The sequence below is a fragment of the Anas platyrhynchos genome, chromosome 5, assembly GCF_047663525.1.
Source record: "Anas platyrhynchos isolate ZD024472 breed Pekin duck chromosome 5, IASCAAS_PekinDuck_T2T, whole genome shotgun sequence".
Taxonomy (NCBI): Eukaryota; Metazoa; Chordata; class Aves; order Anseriformes; family Anatidae; genus Anas; species Anas platyrhynchos.
In genome coordinates this window covers 6,066,518-6,088,415 of record NC_092591.1, presented here as the reverse complement: position 1 = coordinate 6,088,415, position 21,898 = coordinate 6,066,518, and the positions used below count along the sequence as shown (strand labels likewise).

At 40.8% G+C, this 21,898-nt stretch overlaps 2 protein-coding genes across 5 annotated transcripts in view; one reads left to right on the top strand and one right to left on the bottom strand.

The window, feature by feature from the left end:
• DHRS7 (dehydrogenase/reductase 7) overlaps positions 1-3,276 on the top strand; it is a 35,303-nt gene extending 32,027 nt beyond the window's left edge. For both annotated transcript variants that reach the window (XM_027458297.3, XM_005027751.6), the window contains 3 exons: positions 660-782; positions 2,137-2,352; positions 3,059-3,276. In XM_027458297.3, the coding sequence (XP_027314098.1) occupies positions 660-782; positions 2,137-2,352; positions 3,059-3,094 (375 nt within the window). In that variant the 3' untranslated portion in view covers positions 3,095-3,276. The remainder of the gene's footprint in view (positions 1-659; positions 783-2,136; positions 2,353-3,058) is intronic.
• Positions 3,277-5,158: 1,882 nt separating this feature from the next.
• Positions 5,159-21,197, bottom strand: PCNX4 (pecanex 4). 3 transcript variants are annotated; one of them, XM_005027747.6, is made up of 12 exons: positions 20,425-21,197; positions 18,043-18,098; positions 16,672-17,398; positions 14,855-15,034; positions 14,249-14,763; positions 13,345-13,445; positions 13,073-13,195; positions 12,568-12,931; positions 9,853-9,956; positions 8,362-9,398; positions 7,688-7,874; positions 5,159-7,316 (listed from the first exon to the last, which is right to left on the bottom strand). In XM_005027747.6, exons 3-12 carry the CDS (start codon positions 17,391-17,393, stop codon positions 7,065-7,067), a joined length of 3,585 nt encoding a protein of 1,194 aa, XP_005027804.2. In that variant the 5' UTR covers positions 17,394-17,398; positions 18,043-18,098; positions 20,425-21,197; the 3' UTR covers positions 5,159-7,064. The 3 variants fall into 3 exon arrangements, with proteins under 3 accessions (XP_005027804.2, XP_071894263.1, XP_027314096.1); XM_072038162.1 differs by having other exon boundaries at positions 14,249-14,388; positions 20,425-21,196; XM_027458295.3 differs by lacking the exon at positions 20,425-21,197 and adding an exon at positions 20,030-20,370.
• Positions 21,198-21,898: the final 701 nt, after the last annotated feature.

The following is a 21,898-nucleotide window of genomic DNA, read 5'->3' as shown; positions in this document are numbered from 1 at the left end:
TTAAGGAAAATAAATACTTGCAGCTTTTGTAATTGCAGTTTAACTTAGCATATCCTTGAGCTGAAAAAAGTTTTTTGTCTATGTGGATGCAAATTTAGCACTGGAAGTGTATTCAGTGGTGCGGAAGTATCCCCTTAAAATAGCAGGTTGCTCCTTTGACTTGATATGATGAAAGCTTCTTCCTCTTTCTCTTTTATATATACACCACCTAATGGAAACACTTTAAAAGCTTTCATCTCACCACAAAGAGTAATTGACCAGCAAAAAATAATTTCCCCAATATTGCAGTTCGTGCTCAGCAGGGCTGAACACTTGTGTCCAAGCTACTTGCAGCAGGAGCTAACGATGTGCTGCACCCCCAGTGAGGAGCCCCACGGGGCTCAGAGAGGGGCTGGCCCTTGGTATGGGAACAGCAGAGGCTGGCTGCGGTGTAGAGAAATAACTGTGTGTTTGGGAAGTTGGGGATAAGATTCCTCCCTGATAGACATAATTGCAGACAAAATTGTAAATTACCCATTGAATGTCAAAATAATAGGAATTGCTTTCAGTAGAATACTGCTGTCTTTATGGCAGAGAAATAGAATTAAAATCTGTAGATAGCGATATCTTTCTACATGGGGAAACGCAGCAGATGATCACATTACAGCCTTTTCTTCTAGGGCTTTTTTAATTCTCTTCGGACTGAGCTGACTGACTACCCTGAGATAAGTATTATCAACATCTGCCCAGGACCTGTACAGTCTAAGATTATACAAAATGTCTTTACGGAGAATCTTGCAAAGGTAAGGACTCTGAATTCTATTGTGCTAAAGCCAACTTTTTGCTACAGCCATCCTTTTGTGGTTTCCTTTTCTTTTGCTCCTTCTCGCAAACACAAGCCTCATCTCCTCACCAAGAAATGCTTTGATTAATGCAGAACCCTGTGTTGTTGTGTAGTGCTTTGTGGTATCACGTCTATATCAAATGAAGTTGGGGAGTTGTTATGCCTTCTCTCTTCCAACATATACAGTCCAGCTAGTAAAATTTACCATATGGCTGCCCTGCTGCAATTCTGGGGGAAGGGTCAAGATTTCCTAGACACAACTCCACAGCGCCGAACAGCGTTGTGTCTGCACAGGTAGCTTTTTGTTTGCCCTAGTCACGATGTCCTCTGTTCGGTTGACTTTGGTGCAGTTGTTGGCAGAGCCACTGGAGTCAGCTGAGGCGAGGCTTGCATTCTTTTCCTGTTAGTAGTTCAGTTTTTAGTAAAGGCTGTCTAACAGAAGAGCTGGCAGAAATTATTACTGTGATACATATTGATAAACTGCCATAAAGTCAATTGATCTGAAGTTCAGAAGAACCCAGCAGTAAAAGGGGAGGAAAAGTCTCCCATTGTTCAATGGAGTTCTGAAAGAAATGTTGTCTTGCGAAGCTGCATACTTTCACAAAGATGTACTTTTTCAGCAATCTGGAAATCTTGCAAAAACAAATTCCTCAGATTTCAGCATGGCAAAAGGCCTAGGACGAAGGCGGAATCTAGGCCATAATTGCTTTTGCTCTGGGAAATAGCAGAACAGATGACAGAGCAGTCTGTTATTGCTGGAGTGAAACGCACATCAATTCACAGGGCTGTGGCTTATTTTACTATGGGCTACATATGGACAAGACATCACTGCCACTGAAAAAGCCTCTTGCTCTTCTCTTGAGCGAACTGCATAGGGCAGAGCTGACAGGAATATTAAGTTAATGGGGGACATGTCCTCAGGTACTCATTTGATTACAGAGTAACTTCTAAAGTATAATGGGGCAGACAGCTGGGAAGAGGAAAGTTCACATTTCTCAGAGCCCTCTGCTGCAGAATGGGTAACTTGCTGATACATCTAATTTGAAGTCTAAGTCAGTGCAAAGCAGAATAGATTTTGAAGGTTGTCTTTTTTTCAAACTTTAAGTCATCAGTCAAGACACTAATTTAGAGGTGCTTTATTGAAGCATGCGTGTTAAAGGAAGGTGGTAAGCATTCTCACGCTTACTCAACTTTTGCACTGTGGAGAAACTCCAACTGCGTCTGCTGTGCAAAGCCTGGCCCTTCCTCACCCCCCCCATCCTCCACAAACAGAAGCCTCATTTTACTCCCTGCCCTCTCTCTGCCTCCTCCAGTCACTGGAGAACAGCGGTGACCAGTCCCACAAGATGCCAACCGACCGCTGTGTCCGGCTCACGCTGGTGAGCACAGCCAACGACCTGAAGGAAGCCTGGATCAGTGACCACCCCTACCTGGCCGTCTGCTACCTCTGGCAGTACGCGCCCACTTGGGCGTGGTGGCTGATGAACAGAATGGGCAAGAGGAGAATACAAAACTTCAAGAGTGGTGTGGTAAGTTTATTCCTATCTCCTCCCCTTACTTGCGTTTCTTTACCCTGCTGACAGCCTCTTTAGCTGCAGGAATGTTGGGGCTGCAGTTTTGGATCCATTTCTTTTCCTCCTCCTCACATTCCTAGCAGCTGATGCCAGGCTAGACCCCGTAGCTGCACGCCTCGTAGTCTAGAATTACTGCAGCGCCGTCACAGCGCAGCGCAGCAGCCAGTACATCTTGCAGTGCCAAAGGTCTTCCCTCTGATCTTTATCACACCGGCCACGAGCTGAGAATTCAGCATTAATGCAGAGCTGAGCTGTAAGTCAACGGCCTGAATTATTTAATGCAGGTTGAAATTAAGACTGTTGACAGGCTCTCCCCGAGGTCTGTCTAGTTTTTATGTTGGGCGTGTAATCTGAGCGCCTCCCCAAAGTACGTCAGGCAGCACCACTGCCTGTCAGGTCTCTTCCCTCTCATTCACCTCCCAGAAGACAGCCGTGCAGCGTGGTTTGTTCTCACAGTGCTGCTTGGCGTTCTCCTCACTGTGCTGTTGTACCATGTTAAAGTACTCCAGAATCAAAAAATGGAACCTGTGCAACTTCCTACCTTCACATTGAACTAGTCTCTGACAGCGGGCAGTTATGAGAAAAGTAACACTGGGTGAAGGACTCCAGTGCAGTAGAGGGCAGGGAGAGGAAATACTGACTGAATAAATTCTCACTCCAGGATGCTGATGCCTCTTACTCGAGAAAAACAAAGTAAGGAGAAACGGGCAAAATCCTGCTGTACTTGTGCTAACGCAGAGAGAAACTTTTTTCGTATTGCCTGACTGCAAGCAAAACCTTTTTTTTTTTAAATCTGTTGTACCTTTGTCGTCATATAACTTGACAAATCTATCAAGCTGTATACGCACTTGGTGAAATAAAAATCACTTTCTAAACATACCTGGTTTTTATTATTTTAAGCTTACAGAAATTGAGACAGGGGCTAGGAATTTTGTTTTTCTGCTGCTGTGATACTAACAAATACTTGGTGAGCAGGCTACAAATCACTTACCCACAGGATCCCGTTTCCCTCATGTTCATACCTAATGGACCTTGAGCAAAACAAGCAAACAAAAAACCAAAACAAACCAAAACAAAAAACAAACAAGTAGAAGCTTGTGATAAAGGATCAAGGCAGTGTCTGCGAAAAGATGATATTTGATCTTTGCCACCAGCTGCAAGGCTACTGTACAGTTGGTCTGAGCAAGGTGTGTGTTATCAGGTGTTTGGGGGGCTACATTCCTGAACTTCTGTCACTTGATCTTTAGGTTTCTAAATGCATTTCTGAGGACCACTTCAGAGTCCACAAACCTCAATGTGCTGGTTGTTGGGTCTGAGAAGTGGGCAGTGTAGAGAAGCAGGGAGGAAGGACCAGAGCATGATGGTGTGCTTGTAACCTGTCCTAGGTAGTGCTCAGCTTTGCACTAAACCTTGCAACAACAGTAGACGACCGATGACAACTTTTTAATACTTACACCAGCCAGTTAAAATCCAGTTCAACTGTTAGCTAAAAGTACCTCTCTGTAGTGGTCACCTGTGGGTGTTTACAAGCTTGGCGACCTTCCTGCTGTTGACAAAGGCCCCAGTAATGTTTTGATGCACCTCTACCCACAAACTGTGCAGGTAAAAAAACAATCCTACTTCGTGATATCTCATTCAGCACTAATAAAACCCTAACAACCCAGTTATAAATTACTGAAACTTACCAAGTGTAGCAGCGCTTAAGTCAAAAGTGACATTTTTCCCATGACATTTAACAAAGATGGAAATACTGTCTAGAAAAAAGATGACTGATCAAATGACAAGTGTCTTTCCTCATGCGGTTCTGGGAGAACAGAAGGTTCATTTCACTCCATTAAACTGATTCCCGTTGCTTCATGGCAACGTAAATGGGACTGAAGCAGTCTCCAGGACTTAATGTTTTTTGTGAAGGCTAGAAAAAAAATCTTGTTTGGATCAAAGGGTAGAGATCCTCCAGTAAGCACTGACATTTGTTAGAAAATTACTTTAATTAGATCAGTTTTAAAGATTCTTTATCAAAGACCCAGTAAAGGTGTCTTACGCTTACCTTGCGTGATGAAGGTCACAATCCATAAAGCAGGTAGGTTTTGGTAAGAATGTCAGCACAGCTGATGCACACCTGGTTAAAATGGTACAGCAGGAAAATGGTGTGGTGGCCTGTCAGAAGCTCAGCACCAGATACTCCATCCAGTAGTACGCCATCAGTGCTGTGAGTAACAGCGTACAAGCTTGTGAGAGCTGCAGACACCGCCAGACTTGCAGGTGCCGTAAGTTCTTGATAAATCAAAGAAATGCTCCAAAACAAATGGGACAGTTCGAGGAACGTGCACACAAAATAACACACTTAACAGAGGCAGGCAGTTGCATAAATTTGGTACAGAACAAGAGGCTGTAACTTGTAGTTCTGCCAAAAACAAATCTGAAGAGGGTTAGAAAATCATAACATGAATCAGGGTCATACTGTTGCAAAACAGCCTGAAATGTGTGAATTGGCTCAGTGTACTACTGAATAAGGGACTGCAGAACACGCTGCCTGCAATAGCAGGGGACAGGATGTTACAATGCATTAGAGCCTAGCTTTATATTCCTGTCCATAAACAGGAATTCTGCACGTAAGTAATTCTATTCCTCCATCTGGTACCAATCGAGATCTCGGCTGGAATACCAGGGCCAGTTACCAGCACCGCTTTGTGAAAGGCTGGGTACCAGATGGAGAGAACTGGAGGACAGCAAGAGAAAATGATCACAGCTCTCTTCAGTCTCAGTTCTCAACTAGTTTATTTGGTTTACAGAAGACAAAAAATGAGGGCAGAAATTATAACCATCAAATAACAGACTGCTGCTGCTGAAAAAAAAAGTAATTAAAATTTCTGTAACCACACAGAAGACAAAGTCGGTAGGAGGTGTACAACAAGGCAGGGAGCTTTAAATTAATTTTAGGGGGGAAAAAAAAAAGACAAACCCTCTCCAACCGTTGCAAAAACAGCAAAGAACTGTAGTGAACTACTTGATAAACTCATGCTATACTTGATACTAAATTTTAAGTTGGATTATACATTTGCCAGGAGTAGTTCCTTTTGACAGCGAGCTGAAGCATGAGCTCTCTGAAAGCCCCTTCCAGATCTGTTTCCACAATTCTGCATTGCTGGATACAGTTCGTGGCCAACCAAGGATTTTTTCAGGTTATCAGCACTCGGCTATTTATGCTCCTGCACACCAATCACTTTCTAAAAGCTGATTCCACTAATACTCTGTGTGAATTTTTATGTGCTGTTAGAGGGCTCTACCCTGGGGTCTGATGTTTATTTCGTTACCACTTCTGAATTCCATTCCAAGGTTGGCATATTTCTTTAAAGTAATTTAAGGGCACCAATCAAAACAATCAGTTAACAGCTTGGCATGTAGCACACAGTCCTGTGACAAATTTTATCCAATAGCAAAAGGTCTTAAAGGTGAGGTGTAGAAGTAATAAACATGCTCCAATTAAACAGGACTGGGTTTTATAAACCAATACCAAAACTATTACAGAGCAGATCTCTGTGAAATTGATCCTAGTTAAAGACAGACAATTATTTACATCCTGCTGCGCATACACCAGCAGTAACTACACAGTAACTACTGACCTACAGAGAAAGTACACTCACGTGCTAATGGCGGGTGGGAGTGATCAGGAGAAACATCGCTGGAGAGATGACCCAAACCTGTTTTCAAGGAGACCTGTAACACTGCAAACCAACTGCCAAACTCTGTTCTAACCTTTGCAAAGGTTAAAAAAATAAAAGTTCTCTCAAAGACAGCTGGGTTCCTCTCCTCCCACCCCTCCACCCTCAATCATCAAGCTGTTTTCGTGGAAGACTGGATAGTGGTATGGACACGGGTTACACACAACAACTTGTATATATATAAATATATATGGATACTGGAGGAAGGAAATAAAGTCAATCCATTTGGACTTAAATTTCTTCTCCCCCCTAATGAGACATGTTCACGTTCATCAGTAGGTCACAGGGGTTATCAATGTGTCAGGCCGCACACTGTTTTATACAAATTGTCTTTGACCCCAGAACAAGCACTTGGTAAAAATCTTCCCAACTTCTTGCTAAAGCACATAACTGATAAGTTACTAGAGCTAACGAGGATCACCTAAAGTCATACATATTATAACAAATGCTAAAACTGAACTCAGTCCCATATAAAATGGCCAGAATAAAAAAATTCATATAAATAGTCATATATACACTTTGGTTACCAACTCTGTGGTTGACGGTTCTACAATGAGCTGTAACTTGGCAGCGCAAGTCACCTGTCCAACTATTAAAAAGAAAAAAAAAATCAGAATGCACCAAAAATAGTTAATGATCAGAATCATGCTGCTCTCCTCTAACCCAGAGAAGAGAATTTCAGCATTTCCTGGCTCGTCAGCCACACAGGCAATGGTGTCTCAAATGTTCCAGCAGCAAGAAAACCACTCGCAATGTCCTGCCTGCCGAAGGTTCTGGCTAGCACCATTTCTGTGCAAATTGTGGACGCTGGCTTGGCACTGCCACCCAACGCCATTACGAGAGTAAACTCTTACTTCTAGCGTATAAACGTAGCATGAGCATGTTTTCCAACACGCAGATGGAAAATACAAAACAATAATACTACTACAAAGTGCTACAGAGAGCCTAGAACAAAGGCAGATGCAGAAACTCGGATGAATAAACGGGGTAGCCAAGAGGTGGGTCTGCCGCTTGCACAGTAAGGTTTCTCAGAAGAACTGGGTGTGCCTGGATGCTGTAGCGCTCTTCATCATCATTCGTAGCATACAGCAGCTCCCAGGACAAATTTGCCCACTGACCCCGGATAGCTTCACTGTTCAGTTTTCCCACTTGTACTAACAATTCCTGGAGAGTGAGGACTCGCCCAGTGTAAATTCCCTTCAAAAACAAACAGATCAAAACATTCAGTACATGCTGAAAAAAGACACACAATGCTTTAGTTACAAAGCACTACAAGCAGCTTTGGGACTTCACATGCTACGAACACCAGCCCTCTGAAGTAGCAAGCTGTATAAACTGGTCTCCCTGATTCAATTCTTCCATCTTGGAACACAATCAGCAATTTTTATTGCATCTGACAATGCCTTGTTATTTCCAACAACGGTGATGTCAATTTCTGTTTAGTACAAACACAAATTTGGTAGCACAGCTTCATGTTTTGGAACACAACAATGGGGGAAGGAAAAACAAAAAAACAGTGGAAAGGAAACCAAACCTTGACATTGCTAATCAGTAATTTTTCTTCTTACCATGTTTGGATCATGTCCCAGCGAAAAAAGGTATGGCTTTTCCTGAAGAACTGCTTGCTGCCACTCAAGATCCGATACCAGCCCAATGTACCAATCATTTTCGTATTCTTCCAGATAGTTAACTAGTTCTTTGAAGTTCTCAACTGGCCCCAAGCTTGCTTTGTCAACCATCAGTTTAAAAGTGTATCTGAAACGTACAGAAAGACCTACAGTAAGCACTGCTGCAAAGACAGGAGGAAGAAAGCCTCTCAGCAGTGCCAACTTGCTAAGTTATCACGTGTCAGCAGAGGAATTGGAAGTTAGTAGGCACAACTTTTAGCTAACCCAGATGTGAAACACATTTGCTGAAACATCTTTCCTTCACCTCAAACACTGTTCCCTCTGCCTGATAATGGAAAGTGCCAAACATTGAACTCCATCACAATTCTATTAGATTTTGTGTTTTTCCCCACTTAAGAAGGCAGATTTCCAGTACTAAAGGCAGCTGCAGCGGGAAAGGGACTAAGGAAGGACATCACAGGCTTCACGGCTCAGGGTTACATGCAATATTGATGTAGAAAGAAGCTACAAATATATTTAAATGTTATGGTTTTAAAATGATCTACTCTTAACAAACTGATACCTTCAAAGCCCAGTACTCCTGTATCACTGTTTAGATCTGTGAGTCTGTTTACCTGAATGCTTTCAGGGCAAGCTGGAACAGCTCTGGTTTGCCCGTTAGCCAGTCCAACCCAACAGACCACGGGATGCCACCGGTGTATGCTCTGAACACATGGCTTGGGGCTGGCACAGTGTTATCCAGTCCAAACAGACCAAAGCAACACGACAACACACCGTGGACGTACAAATCTTTCAAAGCTTCATCTTTCATGAGGTCTTCAAGTAAATTGGAAGGCTTTTCTGTCAGGTGAAAAAAGTCCAGCTGACTCAAAATGAAATGGTACCACTCTTCTGGAAACCTCTGCCGCATTTCATTGACTTTCGAAGTAGGCACCGGGGCTGTTCGCCATTCCTCAGGGATGCTCAACAGCTCTGAGTACGAGCAACTGAACTCAACCTGAGGTAATATTTCTTCCTGTTTTCCTTTGTCTACAGCAGGGAGCCCAAGGACAACAGCCCTGTGTAACTTATCGTCTGGTGACATTTCCTGTTGGAGATCTTGGCTCTGTGTTTCTACAGATCCTGGAATAGAGAGATGTGCTTTTGGTGTCATTCCCAGATGTCCAGGTTCTTTTCTGTCTCTCATTTTGCCCCTGGGTTCGAGATCAAAAATGTCACTATCATCAGTCCAGTCCTCAATTGTATCAACAGTAAAGCTATCTTCATCCCTCAGAGGCCTGGGTGTTCCTGCTGCACTGCTGTGCTGATTTTCTGGAAATGATCTTTTTTTGTTCTTGTCTGCACTGCCCAGGTTGTCCCGTGTTTTTGATTTCTTATAACAATACTGGACAAGCATCCATACAAGCACTTTAATGAAATCATCTTTCAGGCGCTTCAAATTCTCATGGGAGTCGATTATTCCAGATAACACATTTCTGGCGTCGGAATACAGTCTCACAGGTAAAACAGTACAAGGAGTCAAAATGTGTCCAAAATGGTCGTTAAGAGAGAGAATCTTTGTGTGCTCCTGGTGTTCGAAGGCCATTTCAAAAATCTCATCAACTTTGTGAGCTTCAGCAGCATGACAGGATGTTTCCTGCAATTCTAGCCCCTAAGGCACAAATGAGAACAATTTGGGTTTAGTCTTCACCAGTACCTATGCTTAAATACTAGCAAGTTCTGTTTTCTTGCAGCATTTTTATCCACAAATGAAGACATGCTCCATTATCAGCATTTCCAGAAGTGAGTTACCTACAAATCTAACCAGACATAATGATAACCCCAAAGCACTCACTACGCTGCTAGGCACAGATAAGAGTCTTAGGAAAAAAGCCAACAACTTTGCCTCATGCAGATCTGTATTAACGAGTTTACTAAAAATGTTATGTTACAAGGTAGATGATAAATAATTTCACAACTGCTAAGCACGTCAGCTCTAAGACCAGTTAATATAGAAATAACACTTATCATAAAAAAAATGACTGTAACATAAGGTAAATTAATGACATTGCATAAGTAACCAGTAAGTTACTTATACAGTGAGTTAATCCTCAGCATGCACTTACCTTAATGTTAACACCACAGTAAGTGAAGCCTTTTTCTAGCACCAATATCCACATCAATCTATCCTGAAAACGGCACAGGTAATGTGATCCAGGTAGAAAGAGACCTAGACAAGAAAAAAAAAAAAAATACCCAGAAGCTGTGGTATAACTGTAGCATTATATCAACAAAAGCCTTTTCCACGCGCCAGCTAAGAAATTGGACTGTGTACACAAAATATTCAACATAAAAAAAATAATTAAAACTGTCTAATTAATACCCTAGAATCTTTAAGGAATTAGCTGCAAAGATACATGTTGAAATTGTGGTGCTATCTTTGAAAACACTGTAGGAAAGCATGGTACCATTACAGAACCACAGGACAACAGTTTTCATCCTGGACCAGGGTTAAGCAACCCCACCCTCAGTTCCCTTTGTGGATGTGACTGTCACGATTGTCTTTGGCTGCATTTCCAAGTGCACAGCTCCCACGGGGGTCACTTGGAGATCTGAAATTCTTCTGACTGCTGAATACAATAAAGAATCATGAGCTAGCACATGGGTACCTTGATGGTCCTGCTTACTGTGAAGTATATTGTTTACTTGTCATGGGGGAAATAAAAATCTAACTCAACACAAGTTGGTACCTACACTACCAGTTCCTACATTAATTTGCCTGCATTCTGGAGTGATTAGAAATATCCCCCAGGATGCAAAATCCAGAGTGCTACAGAACTGTCAGATTACCAATGACATGGTGTTGCACCCATTTTACAGATCCATAAATAGAAGCAGAGAAATGAAGACCTACATTTTCAGGAACACCTATTTCTAAGGGCTTCTCTTTAAAGATATGTGAGCCAGTATCATACACATTGAACACCAGCAACAGATAGTCGGAATCACCTGTGGTCTTTCTGAAGTACCCCCATAAATAAATAAATAAATTCCATCACACTTTCTTGAGTTTGACATCACTAAAAATGCAGCCACACAAGAACAACTGAAATTTCAGAATTAAGACCTGAACAGTTCAGGTCACAGTTCAAATTGATTAGTATTAAAAAAAAAATCCCGCAACCCAGCTCTCACTGTAAAAATTAAGTGACTTATGTCCAAAAAAACATAGTATTGTTTTTCTCTTCTACCTATTTCAGTAGAAAAGGTAATACCAAACTTCTGAGCAACTGGTGGTTATGATCTAAGTTACAGCCTACTGTCAGCTCCTCCAACACGCTGGTGCTGTTCTTAGCACAAGGTACCTTTAGTGCCAGTTTAGAACTTGCTTCTGCTCTCTGTCACGTCCAAGTGATCGCTCACTTGCAGGGAGAATTTCAGCTTTAGAATGTTGTAAAATGGAATTAGTGAAACCAACCATTAATCTCTAGTTAAAATTTAAGTAACCTTTTCTATCCCAGTGAGCTAATGAAGTGCATTTTCTTGCTAACATTTTGCAAAGATTTTAATATTTTTCTTGCTAGCTGTTAAAGCTACTAAAACTCCTTAACATAGAAAAAAGTATGATTTTAAATTAAAATAGAGACACACAAAGTGGTACTTCAAATTTTAACTCAGCTCAGAACACAGCATTTTTTCATGCTTGAAGATGTTCATTCACAGATTTTCCCATTAAAGAGAGGACATTTTTACCATCAAGACTGGTGTTTTAAATTATTGAATCTGAGGTCACCACAGTCATAATGGCAATGGGGAAATAGAAAAACACACACAGAGGCTGATCGAGTAGACAGTGAAGCATCTCTCTATACTTTAGAGAAAAAAAACTTACTAGTTTTTAATACCTTTCCACCTGTACTAAAACTGCAGCAATATTTCCTAGTAAAGCACTTGCATACATTCTTCAGGAAAGAGTGATTAAGGTTAAACTTCCACTCTCTTTAAATATCAGTCCAACTTTTCCAGTTGCAAGCCATTTTCTAAGAGGCTTATGTAAATGTTTATCTTCTGTCAAAATGCAACAAGCTCTTGATTATTTATGTTATACAAAGACTGTTTCCCTAGAAAACGAGCTTGTATTTTAACAGTTATCCTGTCTCCAGCTGGGGAAAAAAAATCAGCATTTCTTCACCTCTGTTTATATAAATCTGTGAAATACCCATCTTGATGTCTTTCACAGGCTTTATGACCAGAAATGTTGTTACAACCTCACCCTGACTGCCTGCGTGAGATATGACACTGTCTCATTAACTGTTTCTGGTCTCAGCTGTGTTAGTCTACAACATGTATTTTACAAATGTCCAGTCCATATCCATCCTACCTAATTAATGTATCAAAATTAACAAAATCACCTTCTTGTCCTTGAGCAATAGAACTGATGAAAACAAAAGCGCATACATAAGCTCAAAGAGCAGTTTGAAACCTCCTTCTCTTCACTGTTAAGAGAACTCCTCAATACACTTGCCTCTAATTAGGTGAGATAAATCCATAGCACCTTTCTTGTTCAGTATAGAAAAATTAGGATTGATACTGTTTCATCACAGTTTTGTTTCTGCTTATTTCAAAGGCAACAAAGAATTATTTTCTTACGAGAACATTTGAAGCAGAGAGGTATGAATAGTAATCACTTATTCTTCAAATGAACAATTGCTCAATATCAGATTTAACCTACGCATTTGAAGTACGGTTTCAATCAGATGCTGCTTCTCATATTCCCCAGAAAAATCATATTTCTCAAAATATTTATATACATTCCATCACAGTGCTGCTAGCACACCTACCTAGGCTACCGGCTGCTAATGCAGACTGCAGAGCAACAGCCAGACTTGGAACCATCTGCTGGTAGTACACTGTATCGGAGCAAACACATGCTGTAGCGCCCACCGGTCCTGGCCAGCTTCGGATAGGCCTAGGAAACCCGATCAAAAATACTGGCAGCGTGAAGAGTGGCAGCAGCGGAGAAGAAAGGAGTGCAGAGAGGGCAATGAAGATCAGCAGGATTGGGAAGAAAACCACATTCAGAGTGATTAAGGTGGCAGTAGATTTGCGACGTTGTTTTTTCTCTGTCCACGATGTCAGAAGAATGGCAATGGCGAACTGCAGCTTGGAGACAAACTGAAGCAGTCGATCCCGTAGGATGCCAACCTGCAAGATGTGTACAACAAGCACGTGCTTATTTATCCTCTGTATCAGAACACATTCAGCACTGCTAAAGCTGCCTTATCTAAAATAACTTTGAGAAAATGAAGCATGATTATCATTGATAATGATAATTATGGCAATTACCAGCAAGAGTCTGATTCCTGTATCAAGGCTCCTGTTCCACCAGAGGTCTGGACTGAGCACCAACATTTGTACCACTGACACAACCACTATGTCCAGCAGGGCATTCTCTGTGTTCTGCCATACCTAAAATGGAGATACGTTAGACATACATTTAAAAATGCCTTTATCTTTTCTCTGCTTTCCTGACCTGGAATATTTCTTCCAAGTCATTTTAATACTTAAACCACATAGAAAAGAATTGCTTAGGCTAATGTAATTAAATTTTGAATTACCATCCTAAATATTCTTGTGAATCCAATGCAAACAGACACAGAATGAAGATTTTGTAGCGAACGGTCTAGTGACAGGAATGCTATCATAGCAAATGGAGACACTGTAATTGAAACAAAAGAGTAACTGATTTCCTTTCAAAAACACAATTCAAGTTTACAGAGGTAAAGTCTTATTGCAGAATGGAAATCTTAGTGTAAAAAGAGAACTCCTCCCTTCATTATTACAAACTCCTCTTTGTGTTACACTTGCAAGATATCAAACAATGTATTTGCACTACTGGCCTGAGATTGCAACCATTTATGTCAATGCTTAGTTTTTACTTATTACTTTGCTCGTTTCCCTAAGGATAATGGGAATACTCATATTAACAAGTAAAAATAAACATGGAATAGTGCTCATCAATCCACTTCCCCAAAATGACACTTTTTTAATGAAATTAAATGAATTTAGGTCTAATTTTGGTTCCTCCAAAGTACACAAATTTGTCCCGATCTCCACCAGCAAGGGGACTGTTCCCTTTAGCTAACAAGTACAGTCAGCTTGAAGACTCCCAGTTCATTTTTATTTACCAAGTGTTTTTGTTAAAATCTATTAGAGACATTTTTTTCAAGTGAATACTGATGTAAACAAAATCCTTTAAAAGGCCTTGCTTTCTGAGCTGGAGGTTTTAAAAGCTCATCTTCTTATGTGTACCTCTTAAAAAAAAAATCAGTTACCACTTTCCAATATTCTGAACCAATATTAATTACCTCAATGCATAATCAAGCAAAATATCAACCAATATTTTCAGCTACTTGTTTTTTCTTAGTTCATTCACAGAGTCTTGCACATACAGTAATTCTAGCGTTGTTTCAATCTCCCTAAAACATCATCTAACAAACAACAGATAGCGTGTATTCCTACCTAGCGTTAGTAAAATCCTCCTGACAACACCAACTTTCATTAGCCTTCTTTGCTTCTCCATGAACACAGTCACAGTCCTGATATCCTTTGGATAAAAGGGGTTTCGGAAGGTTCCAAACAAGTACACTCCCTGAATCTCTCTAAGAATCCACATAATTACAAGTAATACAATCAGGATATAACTTGCTATAGCCTGAGGACTGGCTTTGGAAAATGATGAAAAGCCTGCAAATTGATGCAGCAGGCCAGCTTCTATGAGAGCGAGTGTCAATACAGTCAAATAAAAAATAAATTCCCTCCACCCAAACTGTATTCTAAGACCACTGCGCATATATTTAGATTTTTTGGAGTCTAAATGGCTGATCATGGTGTGTTTGAAGGCAAAACCAATCTCGCTTAGGTTAAGACTCAGTATGAACCCAAATCCAGTCATGAAGAGGATCACACCGAGAGTGCTGGGAATGAAATACGATGCTATTGCTGTTCCAGCAGAAATGAGAAACATTACTAATAACCTGTGAAGGAGAAAATAAAAAAGATTTGCTTGAAAAGAAAAAGGTTATCAACAATATTGCTATATTTTACCATTATATAAACAAAATTTACTTTGTGTTACTTGACATAGGTGAACCTCCTAGTCCAAACTCCAACAGTTGTTCCATTCCCCACAGAAAAAGTGCGTCAAGCGGGGGCAGAATTCCCATTGCCCACAAGAACGGCAGAAAAAGAAATACGATGTGCAAAATCTGGTTTGTCTGCTCTATAATGGGTGCGTTGACAGCAAACCTGGAAAGAAGAAATGTATTTGACTTCTGTGAAGGAAAACATAGCTGATGTGTGGGAAGGCTTTTTGTTTAACTAGTACAGTAAATCCAGAATTATAAACAGTACACATTCAATCTACAAAACCTCAACTGCTATTTTTTTTAAAAGGAAACATAAGGACATAAATTTATGTTTTGGGCAGTAATGCATCAGCTAGAACACTGGAACATTGGCTTTTTTTTTTTTATTAACAAATTTGGAAGCTTTTAAATTACACAGATGAGCCAAATGTTCTAAGTATCCTAGTTATTTTTATACTATTGTGACTATAAACTTAGAAATACTTGTACAAAAGAAAGTCTAGAAGCTCTAAAACCTCAACCATTTTACCAAAAAAAAGTAAAATATCATCTCAAAACTACATAAACAAAACTTTTATGCACGTCCAATATCCAAGATGCAAGATTTAACATTGAAAGAATTGGCACGTTGCTTGCACATCAAGGTATCTACTCTCTTTAGGAACGTAAAATGTAATTTTGTACATAAAAGCTTTTAAATCTTTCTGCAAAAAATATACAAATCAATATTAGAAGTCTGCATACATCCTAAGCCATACATAGTTCTTCAGCAAGCTCATTTACTTAATGGTGGACTGCTACGATACGTGACTTCTCTCTACTTCTTAGTAAATAAATAAGGAAGTCTCAAAAGAATTTGGTCAGGAATTTAAAGGTTTTTGTCCTCCCGAATTTAGATAGAAGAATTTGGTGTCCAAGACCATGTGTGTAATTACCATATTGTAACTGAAGAAGCAGCTAGGGTAAATCACTAGCGAAGATATCTCCAAGTGCAAATCTTGTAAAATCAAACATGCTTTTTTAAATGCATTTGATACAACCCAACTACAAAATACATACATGTGACAAAGTGATATTAATATCACCTGACAAGGAAAAAGAATGCATAAAGTAAAATTAAAAGCATCTTGCTTTAAGAGATTCTACAAATGCTTCAGCTAAGACATTCATCTGAAAAGATGAAATATAAAACAGTCTCCCATTTGCACAATGATGCAGTTCTTCCTTATTACTAAAGCATTTAAAAATCCAAGTTCAAAATCCACATAACAAACACACAGCAAGGTTCACAGTGGTTTATCCACTCATTAAAAGCCAAATTCCTGGTATTTTGGCCTGTAATTTATAACCCTCCACAGTGACTTTGCACAGACTAAATTAGAAAACATTGCAGGACAAAATTTGGATATAAATCTGGTACTCCTGAAGTTTGCAGTGTTTAAACTTACAGTTCCAGATCAGGAACATATTTTGAGAACATATTCTTCAAAAGGATGTTGACGCAAATGCTCTTGTACAAAAATACCGAAATCAACTCTGTAGAAGACAATTTTAGCTGTCCCTAACTTAGAAGCCTCTCAGGGGCTCTCTCAGGGGCTTCTGAATTTATATGGAACACTAAAAAAAATTAAGAACAACTTTTTAAGCACAGTGCAGACATCATTGTCTGCTATGTGTTCTTCTAGCTTCTTTTGGACTTCCTATAGCTGATTAAAACCTCAAATTTCATCTTTCTTATTAAAATACACACACACAATAACCATTCCTTTAATTAGCAAAATGCTGCATTAGCTTTACCTGTGTGCAAGATCCACTGCAATGAAGACAAAAATGTAGAAAGGTCTCATCAGAGCAGTGATTTCGTAAGTATCCAGTGGTTGGAAAGTAGCTGTTTCGGTAGCTGTGTTTATGATTAGTGAATACTCTGCTATACATACAGTCACCCATCCAAATACAAAGATCGTAACAGTTCCTCCAATGTTGCTATACAGCAAGGTTATTCTGTTTGGTAGCAGATACCAAGTTCCCAGCCCACACAATACCCCTGCCAGAAACGAATGAAACATGGTGTTGATTATATACTTCTTGCCAGGAATAATAAATTTTACTGTCTCTGAACCTAAACAGCTGGAAAATTCAAACTCATCTTCATCTGTTAGTGTATTCTGAATTTGTATTCTTTCTACTGTCACTGTTTTCTGTTTTGCATATATATTTGCCATCTGAAGGATAAGTGCAGTAACAAACATCAGTCCTCCTGAAAGTGCTGCAGTGTAATAGTCTTTCATAATGTCTAACTGGTACAGAAGTGTTCCTACTCCTCCCAAAACCCATGGCATCAAGAAAAGAATAATCTGATTCACATATATGTAAGGAGGGGCACAATAGCCTAATTTAAACCGGGGACCTCCCAGCACAGTCTGTGGAAAGCGCTTCAAGAAGAACTCCTGCTTGTAATCATTCAGCAGAGGTACATCTGGACCCATTCTTATTACTCCGTAATGCTGGATGAATATCATTTTTCCTGTAAAAAAACAGAAAGAAAAAGAAGGAAACATTACCAAAACTGGAACTCAAAACTTAACCAGGGATTTTTTTTTGTCCTATTTTCATTTACCGGATTGTAGTGGAAATCTAATATGTTAGTGTTAGTAAACATATCTTAAAGCATCCATAGAATCTGCTACCAGAATACAGCTACTAAGCAAACACCTAAGATAGAAAAAAAAAGATTATTTTATACATAAAGAATTAAAAAAAAAAAATCGTTTTTACCCATCAGCATTTTTAGTGTCCTAGAATCATCACAGAAGAGCTTGGGTTGGTAAGGACCTTAAAGTCCAACCCTGTGCCATGGCAGGGACACCTCCCACTAGACCAGGCTGGCCAAAACCCCATCCAGCTTGGGTTGGAACAATTCCTGGCAGCCTGTGCCAGGGCTTCACCACCCTCTGAGTAAAGAATTTCCACCTAACATCCAATCTAAATCTCCCCTCTTTCAGGTTAAAATCATTCCCTCTTGTCCTATCTGCCTGTGTAAAATGTGCTCCCTACACAGCCTAGTCACAGAACAGGATCTCAGCATGCAAAGCACCACATGAGACAGCGACAACAAACAGTTCACTTTCCGTATCCTAAAACATACAAAAAAAAACCAAAAAACAATACTTGTGAGTTGTAGCAGAATTGGCACATCAACATCTTCTTTATGTCAATGGAGAAAGCTGAAAAAAAAAGGAAGAAAACATTCCTGTAAACCTTTACAGTGAACCATCAAACAAAAATCAGACATTTAGAGGGCATTAGGCAACGCAGAAATAATGAATGCAAGAAGGTAACTACAGTATTCAAATATAATCTTATGCTACTGGTCTCAAAAGCAGAAACCCATGAATGACAAGTATGAATACTGCAGGTAAGACACAGGGTGAAAAACAGCACAAGGAATGCAATGCAAAAGAATTTCATAAACATTACTACTTTAAAAAGAGATGCTGAATTTTGTTGTGCAAGTACTGAAATTCTGACTTCCTTCTACTGCACCTGTATTATCTCATGAACATCCCTTAGCTATCACTGCTGATATAGTAAATATAAACTCTTTACTGCCATGGAGTTTCCAGCCACCGTTGATTTCTTTGCTCTACAAAACCAAATACGTTCAGGTGCTTTTGAGCACATTTTACCCCTCACATTTAAACAGATACTAATGATTTGACTGCAGGCAGATACTGGTTATCACAGGTCTAAGCTAGAAACAACACCAATGAGATATCTTAAAGGCCATTGATAGGCATCATCACAAATGGAAATTTGCTTTCAGGGTACACCAAATCAACGCACACCGCAATGAAAAGCACGACCCTACCGGCTTGTTAACTACTCTCCATGAACACAGTGGATTTTAATTGTAAAAGTTAAAAAACGGAATTTGTAAACATAGAACATGAAACACTGAAACCATAAAGATTTTTTTGGTCTTCCTATTTCAAGCCATTGTATGTTTTTATTTTTAAGGGAAGGAGAAGGCAGTAGTCAGTCATAATGGAAAAGACACATGTTGACAATGGAGAGGGGAATTCATCGCAGCCAATTCAAGAATTTGAAAATGTAACAAGGACACACCCAATTAAAAACAATTTTAAAATGTAATTAAAAAAATATAATTCAGACAAGCTTGTCTATAAAAAGAAACACTGCTTAAAGAGCTACATATGCATGAAACAAAGTTGCTCTGAAAGTTAAACACAGTAGATTTATGTGTCTGTAAAGGACAGATGAGTTTAAAAGAAATGAAGAACCAAAAGGTGCATAGTTTTCCCTTAAAAACAGTTTTCTGGCAGCTGTGATTTTCTGCTCTAAAAAGGTCTGTTTTTGTTTCACATTTTAGCTTGCATTTGTGTTTGTCACTTTATATTGCTAACAAAATGTTAACAACACATTCCTCTCACAGTTTCTGTGTAAACAATAGACATCTTTGTGCGAGACAAAATCTATGCATATAAACAATAATGGTTCTACTCCAAAACCTAAGAGCCATAAAAGGAAGTGAGTTTATTTATAAATGACAAGTCAAAGAAATATGGAAATGATACTGTCAGCTACCCTCCTGGCTTCCAAAGTCAGGTAACGCATTAGGACTTCAAAGAGGCACTTGTGCACGTCTCATTATTTCTGTGCAAAGCCCTAGCAACAAGACTCCACACATTAGGAAGTGTTTACAGGACCTGGCTTCAATATACATTCCTAACATACAGGCCTGGCCCGACTGTGACAACTTGCCTGGTTACCCAAACACCCTGCACGACAACAGTTTGTCATCACTGGCAGGAATCTAAGTGACTTAGATGCTATCGTAACACGGATGATAAAAGGACTTTAACACCATGAAACCATTTAACGTGCTATCCCCGCGATATTCTCCCTACGTCCACATTGCATATAAGAAAGTGAGACAATACAAATCTTGCATAAGTTCAGGCAGCAATTCACATGAAGGTGTGAATTTTTGTCTAGGTAAACATCATCATCCTTCGTATACACCGATGACAGATCGGTGTGGTTTGGTTTTATTTCAAGCAGATTACAAGAGAACATGTGTACAGCTCTCAATTCATCTAAGCCGCTGAAGCGGGTAAGGCTTAAAACTACTTACCTAGGTGGTCTTCTTTTCACGCGAGACTAAGCAAGGGTTATAAGCCACCTGCTAGCACAGATTGGACAAATGCAAGCATGAGGGCGCAGGGGAAGCTGCAGACAGCCCCTGCCTGGGCAAACCCAGATGCACCTTTGCGAACCTACATGCTAAAATGCCCACATTTCCACCCATTTCACCCCTCTGCTGCTTTTTAACAACGGAGAAGCCAGGGCTACCTGGGGGCAGGCACACAGGGCGGGGGGCACCGCCGGTCTGACAGAGCCGGCCCCAGGGAAGGGCCCGGCTGCTGCTGCACCCCCCGGGATGGCCGCACCCCCTCTTCGTCCCCGGGGGGCCGCTGTCTGCGCCTCAGCAGCCGTGATGGAGATCGCCTCAATGAGGCGGGCACCTACCTCAGGGCCGGGCTCGGAGCAGCTCAGGGGATTTGCGGGGCGGTGGGGAGAAGGGGGAACGGGGCTGAGCCTGCGGCAGAAGGAGGAGGAGGAGGAAGGACGGTTGAGCGCTCGCCCTCCACACACACCCCAGACCCACAGATTTCCACAGGGTGCACGAACAGCACAGGCCGCGGCCCAACGCTCCTCCCCGCTGCCGGGGCCCCTCCGCCCGGCTGCTGCTGCCGCTGAGGACGGCGGGGAAGGAGGAGGAGGAGATGATGAAGGAGGAGGAGGAGGCGGCTATGGGCAGCGCCGAGGCCCGGCCTCACGGCGGCGGCGCCCCCTCCCCTCAGCCCCCGCCGCCATTTTGTCTCCGCCTCAGGGCCGAGGCCGCGCGGGAACGCCCGGGCTGCCCGGGGGGGAAATGGCCTCGGCCTGAGGGGAGGTGGTCCGGGCGGCTTCTCGGTGGGGCTGGCACACGGGGTGCGAGGCGGAGGCGAAGGCGAAGGGCTGGCCGCCTTCCCCACCCCGCTGCGGATCGTTTGGTCCCGGGGCTGGCCGGTGCTCAGCGCCACCGCTTCCCTCAGAGGCTCTGTGTGTGCCTTCCCCACAAAGCTGTCGCCTTCCCGCTGTAAAATCAGACGTGTGGCCTTGTGGCGGACCCCCAGAATTAAATGTGAAGAGAATCCCTCAGCCCACACAAGAGCTGTGCCAGGGGACGGTCGCTGCTGCTGTCCTAAATCCTGTAGTGCTGCTCTCCGAGCATTGTCTCCCTTCCTCTGCTGAATTCATCGCCTCAAGCTTCTTTCTGTCCCTCTGAGAGCAGCCGTAAAAATGTCTGAGCCTGTTTTTTCATCACCTATTTTAGTTATTTCTAATCTTCCCATAATAACGGACTTGTCAGACTTCCCGTAATAACCAGACTGGTCTGTTAATCCTTAATTCTGACTTTTTTACATGAATATTCAATATGCAACATCCCAATAGTAAATTAAAACATTTAGCACAAATACTCAATCAACAGCATCCTGAAATCATATTAAAATAAAATGTTTTTATTCACGTGGACGTTAGTCACTTTAATGGTCTTTCTCAGTTTATGTAAATCAAACTAAAGATGAAAATACTGGTTCTAGCCTCAGGTATAGGAAGGTGCGTTCTCAGTTTTCTTTTAGGTTAAATAAATGTTAGCATTCACTGGCAAATTGAAATTTTAATCCTATACTTTAAATACTTCTCTATATATATTTTTATACTTTTCATAATTTAAATCCTTAATGCAATACTATTTAATATTTCAAATTACACATATTAAACATTGAGAATATTTAATAGAGTGTGCACGATATAATTTATAGCTAATAATGATAAAATGTGTAACTGTATTCAATAGGACATGCATAAGTCTACTTTAATATCCATGTTATAACAAACACTATATAAATTCTTAGAAATAATTACATCCATTTTAATCTGAATCTCTAATAAAATT